Source organism: Pleurodeles waltl, chromosome 9, assembly GCF_031143425.1.
Source record: "Pleurodeles waltl isolate 20211129_DDA chromosome 9, aPleWal1.hap1.20221129, whole genome shotgun sequence".
Lineage (NCBI taxonomy): Eukaryota > Metazoa > Chordata > Amphibia > Caudata > Salamandridae > Pleurodeles > Pleurodeles waltl.
Genome location: NC_090448.1, coordinates 242057908 through 242076516, shown reverse-complemented (window position 1 = coordinate 242076516; position 18609 = coordinate 242057908). Strand labels below are relative to the sequence as shown.

The window sequence follows — 18609 nt, the reverse complement described above, 5'->3', positions numbered from 1 at the left end:
GGATCGACCTCGTCCGAGTCCAAATCCTCGATGGAGAAGGTTTCTTCTTCCTCCTCCAAGTGTTTTTGTCCTGTCGGCGCCGACGCCATCTGTAGTCTTCTTGCTCTTCGGTCTCTTAATGTCTTTCTCGACCGAAACGCTCGACAGGCTTCAGAAGTATCTTCTTTGTGTTCTGGAGACAAACACAAGTTACAGACCAGATGCTGATCTGTATAAGGATACTTGTAGTGACATTTGGGGCAGAAGCGGAATGGGGTCCGTTCCATTAGCCTTGAAGAGACGTGGTCGGGCCGACCAGGCCCCGACGGGGATGGAAAACCCCAAAGGGCCACCGGAGCTCTTCAAAATTCGGTGTCGATCTGTTGTAACTAACCCGAAACCGAACGCAACAATACCGTTGAATTTTCCGAGATTCTAATGATCTTTCCGAACCGAAACGCGGAGCGAAAAGGAACACGTCCGAACCCGATGGCGGATAGAAAACAATCTAAGATGGAGTCGACGCCCATGCGCAATGGAGCCGAAAGGGGAGGGGTCCCTCGATCTCGTGACTCGAAAAGACTTCTTCGAAGAAAAACAACTTGTAACACTCCGAGCCCAACACTAGATGGCGGGATGTGCAAAGCATGTGTATCTGCAGCTACACATGCCATCGAACATATATATATATATATATATATATATATATATATATATATATATATATATATATATATATATATATATGGAAAATGTCACTTACCCAGTGTACATCTGTTCGTGGCATTAGTCGCTGCAGATTCACATGCTGTGCACATCCCGCCATCTGGTGTTGGGCTCGGAGTGTTACAAGTTGTTTTTCTTCGAAGAAGTCTTTTTTCGAGTCACGAGACCGAGGGACTCCTCCCATTTCGACTCCATTGCGCATGGGCGTGGACTCCATCTTAGATTGTTTTCACCGCAGAGGGTGAGGTAGGAGTTGTATATGCTAGTAATAGTGCCCATGCAATGGAGTGAATACGTATGTACATAATGAAGTTTAAAGTAATATATTTACAAATTTACAAATGTTCAAGATCAACTTCTAAACGGCTACAGGCTCCCGGGGAGGCGGGTGGGCGCATGTGACTCTGCAGCGACTAATGCCACGAACAGATGTACACTGGGTAAGTGACATTTTCCGTTCAATGGCATGTGTAGCTGCAGATACACATGCTGTGCATAGACTAGTAAGCAGTTATCTCCCCAAAAGCGGTGGTTCAGCCTGTAGGAGTTGAAGTTGTTTGAAATAATGTTCGTAGTACAGCTTGACCTACTGTGGCTTGTTGTGCCGTTAACACATCTACACAGCAGTGTTTGGTAAATGTATGAGGCGTAGACCATGTTGCTGCCTTACATATTTCGTTCATTGGAATATTTCCTAGAAAGGCCATGGTAGCACCTTTTTTTCTGGTTGAGTGTGCCTTTGGTGTAATAGGCAGCTCTCTCTTTGCTTTAAGATAGCAGGTTTGAATACACTTAACTATCCATCTAGCAATGCCTTGTTTAGAAATTGGATTCCCTGTATGAGGTTTTTGGAAAGCAATAAATAGTTGTTTTGTTTTTCGAATTAGTTTTGTTCTGTCAATGTAGTACATTAGTGCTCTTTTGATGTCTAATGTATGCAGTGCTCTTTCAGCTACAGAATCTGGCTGTGGGAAGAACACTGGTAATTCTACCGTTTGATTCAAGTGGAACGGTGAGATCACTTTTGGTAAAAAATGTGGATTTGTCCGTAGAACTACTTTATGCTTGTGTATTTGAATAAATGGTTCTTGTAGGTAAATGCTTGAATTTCACTCACTCTTCTTAGAGATGTGATGGCAATCAAAAATGCAACTTTCCATGTTAAATATTGCATTTCACAAGAGTGCATGGGCTCAAAAGGTGGACCCATGAGTCGTGTTAAGACAATGGTGAGGTTCCATGAAGGAACTGGTGGTGTTCGTGGTGGTATAATTCTCTTTAGGCCTTCCATAAATGCTTTTATGACTGGTATCCTAAATAATGAAGTTGAGTGCGTAATTTGCAGGTAGGCTGAAATTGCGGTCAGATGTATCTTTATTGAAGAGAAAGCTAGCTTTGACTTTTGCAATTGTAGTAAGTATCCTACTATATCTTTGGCAGATGCGTGTAAGGGTTTAATTTGATTATTATGGCAGTAATAAACAAATCTTTTCCACTTATTTGCATAGCAGTGTCTAGTGGTAGGTTTCCTAGCTTGTCTTATGACCTCCATACATTCTTGTGTGAGGTCTAAGTGTCCGAATTCCAGGATTTCAGGAGCCAAATTGCTATTTTCAGCGATGGTGGATTTGGATGTCTGATCTGTTGTTTGTGTTGTGTTAACAGATCTGGTCTGTTTGGTAGTTTGACATGAGGTACTACTGAGAGGTCTAGTAGTGTTGTGTACCAAGGTTGTCTTGCCCATGTCGGTGCTATTAGTATGAGTTTGAGTTTGTTTTGACTCAATTTGTTTACTAGATATGGAAGGAGTGGGATAGGGGGAAAAGCGTAAGCAAATATCCCTGACCAGCTCATCCATAACGCATTGCCCTGAGACTGATCTTGTGGGTACCTGGATGCGAAGTTTTGGCATTTTGAGTTTTCTTTTGTTGCAAATAGATCTATTTGTGGTGTTCCCCACATTTGGAAGTAAGTGTTTAGTATTTGGGGGTGAATCTCCCATTCGTGAATCTGTTGGTGATCCCGAGAGAGATTGTCTGCTAACTGGTTCTGAATTCCTGGAATAAATTGTGCTATTAGGCGAATGTGGTTGTGAATCGCCCAATGCCATATTTTCTGTGTTAGGAGACACAACTGTGTCGAGTGTGTGCCTCCGTTTGTTTAGGTAATACATTGTTGTCATGTCATGATATGTGCAGCTACTACTGCTAGGCATTTTGTAAAAACTCTTGGTGCAGTTGTTATTCCGAATGGCAACACTTTGAATTGGTAATGTATCCCTTGGAATACAAACCTTAGGTACTTTCTGTGTGAAGGATGTATTGGTATATGGAAATATGCATCCTTTAGGTCTAGTGTTGTCATGTAGTCTGTTTTGACAAGAATGTGTTTGTGTCTTATTATGGGTTGAAATGCTTTGAGCGCTAGAAATACCGCTAACAGTTCTAAGTGATTTATGTGAAACTGTTTTTGCTGTATGTCCCATTGTCCTTGGATGCTGTGTTGATTGAGGTGTGCTCCCCACCCTATCATGGAAGCATCTGTTGTTATTACGTATTGTGGCACTGGGTCTTGGAAAGGCCGCCCTTGGTTTAAATTTATAATGTTCCACCATTGAAGCGAGATGTATGTTTGGCGGTCTATCAACACCAGATCTAGAAGCTGACCCTGTGCTTGTGACCATTGTGATGCTAGGCACTGTTGTAAGGGCCGCATGTGCAACCTTGCGTTTGGGACAATGGCTATGCATGAAGACATCATGCCTAGTAGTTTCATCACCAGTTTGACTTGTATCTTTTGATTTGGATACATGGTCTGTATCACATTGTGAAATGTGTGAACTCTTTGCGAACTTGGAGTGGCAATCCCTTTTGCTGTGTTGATTGTTGCTCCTAAGTATTGCTGTGTTTGACACGGCAGAAGGTGTGACTTTGTGTAATTGACTGAGAAACCTAGTTTGTGGAGGATTTTTATGACATATTTTGTGTGTTGTGAACACCGTCTTAGCGTGTTGGTTTTGATTAACCAATCGTCTAGGTACGGGAACACATGTATTTGCTGCCTTCTGATATGTGCAGCTACTACTGCTAGGCATTTTGTAAAAACTCTTGGTGCAGTTGTTATTCCGAATGGCAACACTTTGAATTGGTAATGTATCCCTTGGAATACAAACCTTAGGTACTTTCTGTGTGAAGGATGTATTGGTATATGGAAATATGCATCCTTTAGGTCTAGTGTTGTCATGTAGTCTTGTTGTTTGAGCAGTGGGATTACGTCTTATAATGTAACCATGTGAAAGTGATCTGATTTGATGTAGGTATTTAATGTTCTAAGATCTAGTATAGGTCTCAGACTTTTGTCTTTTTTGGGTATCAGAAAGTACAGGGAGTAAACTCCTGTGTTTATTTGTTGTTTTGGTACTAACTCTATTGCTTCTTTTTGTAGCAATGCCTGAACTTCTAGTCCTAGAAGATCTATATGTTGTTTTGACATATTGTGTGTTTTCGGTGGAATGTTTGGAGGGAATTTGAGAAATTCTATGCAATAACCATGCTGGATAATTGGAAAGACCCAAGTGTCTATTGTTATTTCCTCCCAATGTTTGTAAAACTTGGTTAGTCTCCCCCCCATAGGTGTTATGTGTTGGGGATTTGTGACCTTGAAGTCACTGCTTGTTTGGAGGAGTTTTGGGGCTTTGGAACTTTCCTCTATTCCTTTGAAATTGTCCCCCTCTATATTGTCCCCAAAAACCTCCCCGCTGATACTGGCTCTGGTAAGTGGGCTTTGTTTGTGAGGTTGTGGCTTCTGTGGTTTGCCCTCGAAACGCCCTCGAAATTGTGTCTTTCGAAATGTGCCTCTGCTCTGTGGGGAGTAGAGTGCGCCCATGGCTTTGGCCGTGTCAGTGTCTTTCTTAAGTTTTTCGATCGCAGTGTCCACCTCCGGCCCAAACAACTGCTGTCCGTTGAATGGCATATTCAGCACAGCTTGCTGTATCTCTGGTTTAAATCCTGATGTACGCAGCCATGCATGTCTCCTTATTGTTACAGCTGTGTTGACAGTTCTAGCAGCTGTGTCTGCAGCATCCATTGCTGACCGTATCTGATTATTGGAGATACCCTGTCCTTCTTCTACTACTTGCTGCGCTCTTTTTTGGAACTCCTTGGGTAAATGTTCAATAAGGTGTTGCATCTCATCCCAATGGGCCCTATCATATCTGGCTAGCAAAGCTTGCAAATTTGCAATACGCCACTGGTTTGCTGCCTGTGCCACCACCCTTTTACCTGCAGCATCGAATTTTCGACTTTCTTTATCTGGAGGTGGTGCATCTCCTGAAGTATGAGAGTTGGCTCTTTTGCGCGCTGCTCCCACTACAACAGAGTCTGGTGTTAGCTGTTGTGTAATGTACACTGGGTCTGTTGGTGGCGGTTTATATTTTTTATCTACTCTTGGAGTAATGGCTCTCCCTTTAACAGGCTCCTCAAACACTTGTTTGGAGTGTTTTAGCATTCCGGGTAGCATAGGAAGACTCTGATATTGGCTGTGTGTGGACGACAGTGTATTAAAAAGAAAGTCGTCTTCAATGGGCTCTGAATGAAGGCTGACATTATGAAATGCAGCTGCTCTTCACACCACCTGTGCGTAGCCTGTACTATCCTCTGGTGGCGATGGTTTAGCTGGATAGCATTCTGGACTATTATCTGACACTGGTGCGTCATAAAGGTCCCATGCGTCAGGGTCATCTTGACTTATTCCTGTATGAGTTGGGGATTGCATCATTGGTGGAGTGGCTATCGGTGATGGTTGCGGAGAGTGATGTGGGGAAGGTGGCGGTGTTACTTGTTTAGCCACCTATGCGTGTGGCTGTTTGTCTTTGTCTTGGAAGGCAAGCTTGCGTTTCATTTTGACTGGAGGAAGAGTGCTGACCTTCCCTGTATCTTTTTGAATAAAGAGCCGTCTTTGTGTGTGATCTGGCTCTATTGCCTGTAATTCCTGTCCAAATCTATGTGTCTTCATTTGTGTGGACAGTCCTTGTTCCTCAGTGTAGGAACTTGTTTTCGGTTCCGAGGCCGGATATTTTGGTACCGAAACCTTTTCGGCTGCTTTTTTCGGCTCCGACTAAACCTTTTTTACTTTCGGCGTCGTGCTCTCTTGGTGCCGACCCGTTTCGGTGCCGGTGTCTCGGTGCCGAATCTTCTCTGAGCCACTATCTCAGGCCCGAGATTGCTGTGTGCCGGTATCTTGACCGGAGTCGGTTGACTTCGACACCAGCTCGCCCTTTTTCGGTGCCGATGAACGGTCACCTACTTTTCGGGTTAAGCCATGGCCTGTTGGCGGTGGCGTCCCCTGGGCTTTAGCGCTTTTCTCGTGAGTTCTTGGTTTCGACGTCTTACTCACGGTTTTCGGCGTTTCCTCGGGATCGATCTCCTCAGAGTCTGACTCCTGGGTGGAGAATGTTTCTTCCTCCTCCTCGAAACGCTCTTGTCCTGTTGGCGCCGACGCCATTTGCAGTCTTCTTGCTCTTCGGTCCCTGAGTGTCTTCCTGGACCGAAACGCTCAACAGGCCTCACAAGTATCCTCCTTGTGTTCTGGTGACAAACACAAGTTACAGACCAGATGTTGATCTGTATATGGATACTTGTTATGGCATTTTGGACAGAAGCGGAATGGGGTCCGTTCCATCAGCCTTGAAGAAACACGTGGCCGGGCCGACCAGGCCCCGACGGGGATGGAAGAAAACCCCAAAGGGCCACCGGAGCTCTTCTTAATTCGGTGTCGATCTGTTGTAACTAACCCGATACCGAACGCAAACAATACCGATGATTTTTCCGAGATTCTAACTAACTTTCCGACCCGAAACACGGAGCGAAAAGGAACACGTCCGAACCCGATGGCGGAAAAAAAACAATCTAAGATGGAGTCCACGCCCATGCGCAATGGAGTCGAAATGGGAGGAGTCCCTCGGTCTCGTGACTCGAAAAAAGACTTCTTAGAAGAAAAACAACTTGTAACACTCCGAGCCCAACACCAGATGGCGGGATGTGCACAGCATGTGTATCTGCAGCTACACATGCCATCGAACATATATATACACATATATGTATACACATATATATCATGTCTTAACATCCAATTTGTCACCAGTGTACATTATAAACAGATTGTTTCTGTAACTGTTCCACACGAGAATTTGTACATTAACATTAGACTACCGCAGGCACAAATAAATCAAACAAAATAAAATACATTTAATAGGTAGTAAAGCTATAGTTCAAGAGCAGCAGTATAAATAACCGGTGAAATAAAGCAAGAACACAAAATAGCTGCAGGCATACATCCATCCTTCTCAAACTTGATAGCAGAGAAAGAAATGGCTGGCCAGAACAATACAATGAACCTTTTAAAAGCCTCACAAAAGCCTGACATGGCTGATGTTAGAGTACAGACCGTCATGCAAAGCATTAGCTGAGCTGTCTCCATTTGCTCTTAGTTATTGCTGGACATTTTCCTTCCACATATGTGTGAAACAGGATATTGTTCCAGAAATAAACATAGAAAACGTACTTTTCCTTCTCTGTCAAAGTCTACTTTTTTTTATAAAGTTCATATTGGCCTTTTATTTGAAGTGTGATCCTTATGTCCATGCTCACCAGGTACATGACACTGGTATCACAGTGGAGTTTCACAACTGATAGAGAACATTTATCCTCTTTGTGCCACACAAGCTGCAGAATTGGATGTCTGTTGTAGGACCCCACTGAAGGAATTGCTAATATCCTACCCACTTAACTATTGTGGTCTAGTCTACAACCTAAATACCGCTATCACAGAATCTTTAGTTCTAAGGATGTGGCCTCAACGACCAAATCAAGGGATCTCTTCAGCAGTATGCCGCCTGAAAACTTCAGAAGTCTTTGGCATTGAAATCCAACAGAGGGGCAAGTTGAAGTCTGCCATGCAAAGCAAATGACCAATGTCTGGATACACAAACCTGTCAATTAATGCAGGCAGGGTTTTTTAAAATATTTTAATTCACAGAGCTACCTGCTTTTGAAACCAAATCGTTTGTGCTACTAATTTAGACATCATCATATAGGCATCACCAGGCAAGCTAAAGTAAGCCTCTCCACTGTGAAATAAAAAATGTGTCTGTGAACTGAGATCAGACAAATGTTCAACTTCACAGTTCCCAGTGGTTCTGAAGATAACACTTTGCAATTTCAAGGCATTTTTGGAGCCAGCGTTGAAGATTCAAATAGGAAAAAAATATCAAAAAATCTAACAGGCCAATTGACATCTTCACCTTCAGGAATTAAGCTTCTGATGTACAACCCTTGTAAAATGATCTTCCTCTGCTCCAGATGCATGTCCCCATCTTAATTTAGAAGTGTTTGTTTCTGTAGGAGTCTTTTCAGTTATGATGTACTGGTATATTTTTATATGCCACTCAGTACTTAGAAATCGTTGGTCACCCAAGGTTTCCTAACTCATTTTAACCAGAATGTGTACAAGATTGTTTTATATCGTCATGCCCTCCTAAGAACCTTCAGCCAGACCTACATAAAAGTCAACAGCACAATGAGATGTTCTGTTTGCTCTCCCATTTTAAGTATGGGTGTACATGTTGCAGCACGCAGAGGGGTGCAGGTTAATAGCAAAAACATTGAGCTTGCTAAACGTGAAATTGGTGCCAGAAGGTTGGCAGCAGCCCTGTTTGTCCCTTAATAAATGCACAGGAATGATTTAAACATGCAGAGTTTAAAAAAAACAGTCCTTATGCCAAACAGTGTATTTATTGGATTAATGCACCTCAAAATAACAGAGAAAAATAGTAAAAAAATAATAGGATCGAGTAAAATATATACTGCACCTTCCCACTACAACTGAGAGACAACTGTTAGCACACCAGGGGCAGACAAACCAGTTGCACTAGAACAATGTTTAATATAACAGGTGTGACAGCTTTTACTTTGACATTAAAATCTTGCCAAACCAGTTATTTAAAGCAACCAAACGTCATGTCGGAGAAATACCTACTCTTCCACTCAGACAAAACCGCCTGCACCAGGGCCTGGGAGAAGTATTCAGGCTGTTATTCTAGTCCAAAACAATAAAAGACAAGGAGAAAAGTAAAGAACAAAGAAAAAAGAGAACAACTGAGGAGGAAACAGGTGAAAAGTATAGGAAAAAGTGGTAATGAAAACGGGAAAGAAGTAATGATAGTGACAGGCACTCTGTTCATAACGTACCAAGCACATGGGAAAAGCAAAGTGAGCTGCGCCGTCATCTGCATATTTTTAATAATTCTCAGATTTTTTCTGTTCATTCTTGAGAAAACAAATTCATGTATAGAGGGCTCAGAGCCCGCTTTTCTGTCCCAGTTTTTTTGTTTATGTATTCAAACATGGGCGTCGCTAACATTGGTGCAAAAGGTGCTGTGGCACTGGGGCCAAAAGCTCCGAGGGGCCCACTAAACCTTCACAATGTTGTATTTTACTAACCCAACAGCAGACACAGGAGCCCTTGCTTGCACCAGGGCCCATGGTATTCTTGCTGCACAACTGTATGCAAGCAAGGATGGATACGTGCATTCTACCAAAAGATTTCGAATTAAAGGGTATCCTTCACCACACTGGTTTGGGAAAATAAATTCACAGAAGTACAAAAGGGTGGAAGTCAAGGGGATATACCTCAGGTAGTATGCTAGCAAACAGCGAATTATTTACTCACCACCACCCATACTACCTACCAACAGATGTTTTAAAGAGGTGCTGGTCCAGAAGAGGTCAGCTTCACAGGTCATATTTCTAATTTCAATGCCAGTCCACAATATTGCAGAAATCCCAGTATTTGTGTACATGAACAAATGGTGAATATTTTCTCAGTCGCAGGGGGGTTGAAATAAATAGAATGCAATTCTTTAATCTGACCCGGACAACCCAAGTGAGCAGACAGAACAAAGAAATGTCTTCCAGCTAATCCTGCAACTCGCACCCAGCTCATATCAATGTGGCTCTCACAGCTCCTTCTGTCTTCTACAGGACTGGCTTAACCCCGGCACTATCAGGACCGCGGCACTTTCAAGAGTTAAGGGAGTCGATAAACCTATTTGAAGCAGCAGTTCTTTTTTCATTTGTTGTTTAAAACTATTGCGTTTTTTGTAAGTAGGACTAGTCATACATCCTGGCAGCTGAACTGTCTGCCGTGGCCCTTCCCATCCAAAGCGCAGCACCCATGCAGGATTTTCTATCTGGTAAACTGCTCCGCCCCTTGGCTGACCCTCCTGCAGTCGGGGGGAGCTGCGGTACTTGCTGCTTAGGATGGGACACCCGACACTGCCTGGCTTCTCTAACCCGCTACGCACTGGGCCCCAGAGCACTGACCAGGATGAAGGTGCCAGTGAACACCTAACCCAATTACTATTGGTTCTACCAGTCTTCTAGTATACAGTGTCACCGATACTGAAAGAGTGAAGAGTTAACATATTCTTGATGCCCTGCAGGCAGTGCTTAATTTGAGTGGGTGCTTGCCAGTGGGGGGCACGAGCACTTAGTTTTGGGAATTAGCATTCATTTTTCCCCATTAGATATTTACTGAGCGCAAGAGGGGGAAACAGACAGATCGGAAAGATGGAGGAAGAAAAAGATGGTTAAATCGTCACAGACAGAAAGCCGGAACTTGCAAAAGCAAAAACAGAGGGCAGGGGGTGGCTGGTAGTGGATTAAACACTACTAGCCTTGATATTCAGCGCACGATGTTTAATTGCTCCGGTGGCTGGCTTCTGAGCAAAGCTTCGGGCATAGGTACTCACTCTTTCACAAACTAAGCATTGCCTGCAGGTGGCCTGCCCAGAGGCTGTGATCCAGATCTCTGCCCAAATACTGTGTGTGTTCGTGCAGGCGGCACTTCATTCGGTTCAGGAAGACTTTAGACCAGTATCTAGGGGAGATGACTCTCTATTTTGCCTTAGTATATGTCATTGTAAGAGGAGGATTCTTACAGATAAACTCTACATTTTACGCAAGCAAAGCTAACATCACTTCTCCAGCCTTACACTTGCATCTGAGCTATATGATGACGAGTAAGCCAAAAGCCCAGTGTTAAGGTCAGTTTGCTTATAATGTGTAAATATACCATTTACCAATTGTTGCCAATAAAGTTTCTCCAAGCTAGAGGTGAAGAAGCACCTGGGAGCATGTTATCTCTGGAATACTAGTTCACCTCAGGTTCTCTCGTCAGCAGATAATTGCTGTTTTAATATGTTACTCTGCTCTTGTACATGCCCGCACCCACTGTTTTTAATGGTCACTTGCTGTTCTTCGATGCCTCTTGGCGCATTGCCCTTACTTTAATAATACCATCCAAGCCTGAGAGTCTTACATCCCTTTACCCAGAAGTGTGCTTCCTTGAATATGTCCTCATGGGAGGTTGTTCAGTCTCGGTCTCATCCTTCAAGTTCTCCTAAACCCGGGCAGATCATCCTTCTGACTGTGGATTATCACCACTGATTATCACCAAGAGAATGGTACAGTGATAGGTAGCCTTGCCTCCAACCCATCCACGAGAGCAGCTGAGGTGTATCTGTATTTCGCTGTCACCAGCTCGATGCTTCTTAAGTCTCCTTTTACTCAGTCACAATCCTCATGCCTGGGTACCCTGACCCCTATCATCATCATGCACGTGTCACCCATGCTGATGTCTGTGTACCTGTATCTCAGAGTCTGTGTCTAGGTCACAGACTGGCGTTCTTGCTTTTGTGATCCGTCGTCCATAGGGAAGTCTCTCCACCTGGAGTCTGCATCGTTTCTTCAACTCCCTGTTGTGATTTCCAACCTCACATCTGCATCATTTATTCAAGGGTGCGTGACTCCATCCCTGATGTGGATTGTCTGATTCTTCAAATCTGCCTATTTCTACCTAGCTTCAAGTCTTTCATCCTGAAACGTGGCCTATTTTTTTATGGGTATGTCTTATGCATGTTTGCCCTATTCTTGAGGCTATTTTTAACTGCTTCGTTACCAGTGTTTCCCAGTACTTATGTCAGTTGCTCACTGCAGCTCCACCTCTCTTGTACCATTAACACCGTCCCTCCAGGTCACGGGTAATCTCACCATGCCAGGGTGTTAGTCAGACTCTCTGTACCTATTTCTATGACTTGCAAACCCTGGGACTCTGTCTTCCTGTCCATGACTGCGTGTGTGGTCCTGTCTCTGGGGACCTCTGAACATTTCCCTGTCCAGGTGGAAAGTCTCATGCCCCCACCCACAACTTAAGTCATGTCAACTACATTGATCATTTATTTCGGGGCAGTGCCTCCCTATGTCCACTCTCAGACCACAATGGCAGACAGCAGGTTACAGAAAAGTCGAAAAGCACCACAAAGGCATGATGTGATGTAGACTGCTATGTACCAAAACGTTGTAAAATAGAGTCAATAATGACACCCAAGCCATTTCAGTCTATTTAGAACTGACAACAAAATGTATGATTTGCAAAGCGGTTCGCAATAAATGCATCTGGGAGACATTCTAATTGAGTTGCGTAAAACACAAGTCACAGTGGGCATAATATGTTGGATCATCTTGAGGACATCTACAGTTCTGAGTTTTGTGTTGGAGAAAAGTTCAAGCTCACTTTAAGGTAGCACTGGTTTTCAGGTTGGGTGGAGGCTAAGCTAAGCGTCCTACCAACAAACACTCAATAAGCAGAAAACGTATTGTAAATACACAGTACGTAAATGGTCTACTTTACAATACTCTCAGACAGTGCTTAATTTGTGGATATGCTGTACATTCACACTCATTTTTGTGGACTAGGTCTTTTTCATCATCAGAGTTTAACCTCATCGAGGAGAGAATATCAGAAAAGGAAGAACGAAGGAGGAAGAGAAATGTAGAAAAACAATGAAAGGAAGAAGAGGGAATGAAATGAGCCTGCAAGAGTGAGATATAGAGACGTAAGTCTAGGGTGGTGGACGAAAGAGGCTGGTGGTGAAATCAAGGCTAGTCAGCAGTGGTTTATGGTGACCCTGGCAAATGGAACTGGTTTCTAAGAAAAAGATTAGTCCTCTGCACTTTCATTCTTTTTTACAAATTAAGCACTGCAAGCCCCAGAGAAGCACAACGTGTCGATCTTTACCTCGATGATTCTACTGTCCACAGGCATCGTCGTGCTCACCATGTGAACATTGGGGGTGGAGGTGGACCTCTGTCTTTGGGAGAGGGAGCACTCTGACGAAGGATTTGAAGAGTTGAACGTGAAGGCATGAGGAGTAGAATACCTGTGCTGAGAACTAGGGGAGAAAAAAAGATCAATTATTGTGAATAGAAATCACAAATCATCAAAAAAACAAGCCTCTTTTAACCTACAGCAGCTGGCAGTGAAACAGTGCAGTTGTTCGCTGGCTAAAAAACAAACATTTAGCAAGCTGGCAGTCATCCAGTTAAGTTAATTACTGCTTCAGTAGGTTTTAAGCTTGATCTTAATGGCTGGCAAGACATGTCTGGCATGGTTAGGAACAGTCAACTCGAACTTTCGCATTACACCCCCGCCCCTGTCAACAAATTATTTTAGCCTGTAACTTTTAAGCTGCTGCTAAATTCGGTTAAAATGCAAGGCTGCAAAAAGCTAAGTGAAATCTGTGTTAACAGACAAATTCTAAAGGTCTTATGCGTGCCATGTCACTTTAGTTTATCAGATTGAACCTACTATAATCATGGCATTTGCTACTAGAAACAAGGACACGAGAAGATCTCTGCAGTCCAAATATTGATGTTATGAAGTCACTTGGCAGTCGTTAGTCTTCCAACAGTTCCCTTTACCCATGCTCTTCATAAACCAATGTCCCAAAATAGAAGGCTCCTTGGCTGTCCCAAAACAGCACTAATCCCCCATGAATAATTCCAAAATAACCCACCACATGTAAAAAACATAAGTAGTGCTCCCATTAAGAGTGCTTTTCCACGAATCATGCACTCATCGGGGAAAGAGTAGAGCTGTTTGAAGACAAGGTGAAGTACCACAGCATCATATAAAGCTCTTAAATACATAAGTAATTATGTAAGTAGTCTCTCAAATGTAGTTCAAAATCAATACCTAAAAAAAAAAAAAGATGCACCTTCGTTTGTAAATCTATAATAAAAATCTGAATTTTGTCTCTTTCAAACGGCACAAGTCCTTTCTTAGGTATTTTTTCATGAAGGTGGGCTTTATCGTAAATTGATGGGATATTACTAAATATGGCCCAGCTTCTCCAAATGCCTTCCTGCTCTTCGGGGAATATGCCGAACTGATCCTCCACTGCCGAGCTGCCCCCCTAGGAAGTACGACCTCATTATGGTCATCGGGGTATTTTCCCCTGCCACGCCTTGACGCATGATCTGGTGGTTCAAGTCTCCCGGTGACTGTTCTTCGTGAACCGTGTCTCCCTGTGGCTCATGTGTTTTTTACCTTAGTTTTGTGCGCATTGTGACTTGAGGGTGGGTCTCTGTTTTTGAGTCCATGTTTAACTGAGTCTCGATGATGATCCTGTATTTACAATAGGATCAAAACGTCACTGACTTGCACGCAGCCCCATTCCAATGTTCATTACAATTCATAGGCTGTGCTCTGTAGCGCACTTTGATCACCTTTATCCCACGTGTGCATTATACTTCAAAGTGCACCAAGCACATTTGTCAGTAGCACCCACTCCGTTACATATTTGCTTTTTTGTTAATTCTATTTGTACATTGCATTACCATTTGGCTTTGAAGATAGTTTTCTTGAATTACTCCATTAGGGACCACTGTTCATGCAATAAATTGTTATTGAAGCCCGTCACCTGCGCATCAATTGAGGCTCATTACACATCCATTTACTTAAAAGCCCCAGGAAAGAGACATCTTGCTATATGAGCTAAAGTTCGGAGTACTAGAACTGAGACAATCAATGGCAGAATACTACCGTTTTTTGAACACACACGCCGTATTCCCCTCTGTAGTATCTCACACACACTTACTTAGCTAGAAACTCATTTTATTAATAATTACCAGATACTAAAAACGTCTGTACTTTCGCAGTAAATTGCACCAAGACTTTAAGAAGCATCAAGTAACTACCACTGGGTGCGATTAATTCAAACATTTTACCCATTCTGAAGATGAGGGGTATGCCACAGCATGGGTGTATCCCTGTGCTATAAGCTGCACATCAATGATGAAGCCAAACAAGGCTGAAACCAGACTGTTATGCTTGTGTTCCTGTCAAGCAGCTGGGCTGAACTGTTTCCTTTGAAGCAGGATAATGCTTAATTTTCTTATGACTGGTCCCTGTCTGGAGTGGCACCGTGAACAAAAAAAAACCATTGGACTGAAATGCAGCCAAGTAATTACACGTGACTGAGATTCATTCAAGAAGTCCACCCATCACTTTATTCTTTTCGAACCCAAGCTTAAAAGCAGCATTCCAGTAGAAAGGGATGTGATTAGCTATGTGAAATTGGGGTAAATGACCATGGTGCATAGGTTGGAGTCAAGAAGTTCAAGAGGTGGAAATTAACCAATTTAAGGTTATCATTACTGTTACAAGAGTACTCTGCATGAAAGAAGTATAGTGTCTTAAATCAGATCATGGCTTGTACTCCCTGTCAGTGGGAAGTTCTGCAGTACGATTGGACATACTCCTTGTGGCATGGTAATGTTAAGGGGCTTGTATGGTGGAGCAGGATGTGCATGTATCAGCTGGACTGTGGACACTGCTGCTGCTTGAGACTCATCCTTTGCTACTACCGTCACTCACATCCCCGAAGTCTCGTTAGTATTTGCAACAGTAATAACCCCATCAAATGAGAAATAATCCAAGACCAACTTCTGTCATATATCCTACAGCTATAGGTGCAAGTTGAGACCAGGCTGCTAAACACCGCCATCAATTCAAGAAAGGAATTTGAACTTTAAAATGTTTCTCCACTACACTCAATGGCCCCTTCATCCATGATCTCACTGAAGAAAAAACACTGATTCTTCCTGGTAGTAACTTGGCTTTTCCATACAAACATGCCATCTGCTTCAACCACACATAGCAACTACAAAGCTATCACCTCAAAATGAACAATCTTTTGCGAAGGAGAAAGCATAGACACCATCCAATAAGTACTGCATCACTTTATTCCACGATAAAAATTCCAGCTTTAAATATAACCCAGTCTTCAATTGTCAACATATAGAGGGTTCCTGTGCAAGTACTATCGTTCAATCAATTATTTGACACAAAATGACAAAAATCCAATTGGTAAAACTGGCATTATGGATTTTTAAAGTTTACAGTAAAAGCTAGTACATAAAAGATCAAAGGGCCTGTCTGCTTTGTTGCACTGGGCAGATACAAAAAGTGGACTAAACCCAGTCGGCGCTGACCTTTGGACTTAGAGGAAATTTCAACAAAAATCTTCTGAGAAGGTAGAAGTTCAGCGGGGCAAGGCTGTAGGTGGTGTCTGAGGAGGCGTCGTCATCGTGGAGCAGCTGGACCGAGTCGCGAAGAAGATTCTACGTAGGGACTTCATATCTTTTTCGGAAGCCAAAAATCTCGAACGGGACAAGGCTAGAGAATGTGGACAAGGAGAGTTCCACGAGACAGGGTACCCTTTTGGCGAAGAACCATTGAACATGATTTGCTGCTGCGGAGAGGGACATAGCAGGAGTTGCCACAAAGTCAGGCTGACCAGCGATGCACCTTGGGTGGATAGACTAGCATGATGGTCCTGGCCTCCTATTGGTTATCAGAGTAGTTTTTAGCTAAAAAAGAAACTAAGTTCCAAGTTTTGACCTTTGGTTATCTTGGCTCCTTTCCCACCACCAAGGGTCCAGTACAGGAGGGGCACCACTTAGGGAGTTAGGACTCATGTAGGCTGTGTCCAGGGGTGGGTTCAAGATGGTTGAGCATTTTCTGCCCCTGAGGTTCTGATCAGGAGGCCAGGCAACCAGCCCTTAGAGTCTCGGTGGTAGTCCTGGGTTCAAGCATGGAACAGGGCTCAAGCAGCACAGCAGAATTCTGAGGGTTCAAAGCAGGCTTCAGACAGCAGGGCAGTTCTTCTAGATGCAGCAAAGCAGTGTTCTGAAGTACACAGCAGGCAACCGCGGCAGACAATCCTCACAGTCCTTCTGCAGGTACATAGAGTGAACTGAATAGTGGCTCTTAGGGTCCTATTTTTATAACTGGCGCCTTGTTTGAAGGAGGAAAGGTTCTAGGGAATTACCCTTTAAGTGCTTGAAGTTTTCTGGAACCCCTGCCCTGGTTTCAAACCCTTTGAGAGAAGGCAGGGCTCATCCTATTCACTTGCAAGTACTCTCCTGTCAGTTGATGGCCCATCAAGGCACACCTAATCCCTCTATTGTGTGGCTGTCTGTGAGAAATATACCAAGATCAACTGCCAGCTACATCCAGTCATGTGACCCAATAACAGTCTCCAGGCAACAAATAGTTAGGGCAGGAACAATGCCAACTTTCCAAAAATTGCATTTTCAGAATTGTAATTCAAAACCTGACTTTACCATTAAAGAGGTTTTTAATTACAAAATCTTAGACACCAAATAGGAAAGGTTTGCCTCTTCCCAATCAAACATTAGCACTTAATAAATATAATAAGGCAACCCAATGTTATCTTGTTATCTTATGGGAGATGTAGGCCTCACAGTAATGGAAAATAAATGTATGTTTTTTAAACTATCAGGACATGTAAAACTTAAAATGTATGTGCCCAAAATCTATTAACAATGTACCCTGCCCCAATGGCTACCTAGGGCCTACCTTAGGGGTGATGTGTGCAATACAAGGGGAGTTTAAGGCTTGGGGTTATATTGCCAAGCCAAAGTGGCAGTTTAAAACTGTATTCAGGCAGCAATGGCAGGTTTGGGACATGTTTTAAGGTGCGACTTAAGTGGGTGGCATAACTAGCACTGCAGGCCCACTAGCCTGGGTATAAGGTATACCACTTTACTAGGGACTTACATAAGGACATTAAAAATGCCAATCAGGTGTAAGCCAATTTTTCCATGTTTTAGGGAGTGAGCGCAAGCACTTTAGCACTGGTTAGGAGTGGGAAAGAGCACAGAGTCCCAAAGCCAACAAAAACAAATTCAGAAAAATAGGAGGGGTGAAGGCAAAAAATTTGGGAGTGACCCTGCAGAGACGGCCAAGTCCAACACCTTCTGACCAAGAACTCCAGGACCTAGCCAGGTCAATCTCAGTTATTTTATTCTTGATCCTTCCTACCTAGTGACAAATAAATAAATTAAAAAATAAATGTTAAAGAAAATAAAAAAAACAGACCCCCAACTAAAAGAACACCAACATCACCACGTACCATAACCCTGCACCCTCTAAAAACTGCAAGCCAAAATACCCAAGGCATCTGTTCCCCTTCAACAGTGCTTAATTTAGGCTGGTGGCTGCGAGTGAGGCCCACCGGCACTCATTTTTTGGAGACATGTACTTACTTTTTCTCATCAGACTTTGACCCAGAGCAAGAAAGGGAAAAACATAGGAGAAAAGGAGGATGAAGAGGAAGTAGGTAAAAAAACTGACAAAGGGAAAAAGCAAGGGTGAAAAAGAACCTGCGAAAGTAAGATAAATGGGCAACCACTGTCTGGTGGTGGCTGAAAGAGGCATGAGGTGAAATTACGACAGCACAATCTTGGAATTCAGCACACCAAACCTGATAGTACCAACCACGGGATTTGAGCAAAACTTTGTGCCCAGGCACTTATTCTTTAACAAATTAAGCACTGCCTGTCCTGCTCCTTGATATACACACGAGCATCACACAAACATCTCTACATGGTTCAAGATGAACTTCTCAACACATAATTCACCTGCTGCCAAATCAACCTCGGGCAAACGGCTCTAAAACAACCCTAAACCGTAGACCAT

The 18609-nt window shown here is 43.2% G+C and overlaps 1 protein-coding gene across 2 annotated transcripts in view; it reads right to left on the bottom strand.

The window, feature by feature from the left end:
- Nucleotides 1-18609, bottom strand: part of RAF1 (Raf-1 proto-oncogene, serine/threonine kinase) — a 363516-nt gene that overhangs the window by 151239 nt on the left and 193668 nt on the right. For both annotated transcript variants that reach the window (XM_069206644.1, XM_069206643.1), the window contains exon 7: nt 12841-12994. In XM_069206644.1, the coding sequence (XP_069062745.1) occupies nt 12841-12994 (154 nt within the window). The remainder of the gene's footprint in view (nt 1-12840; nt 12995-18609) is intronic.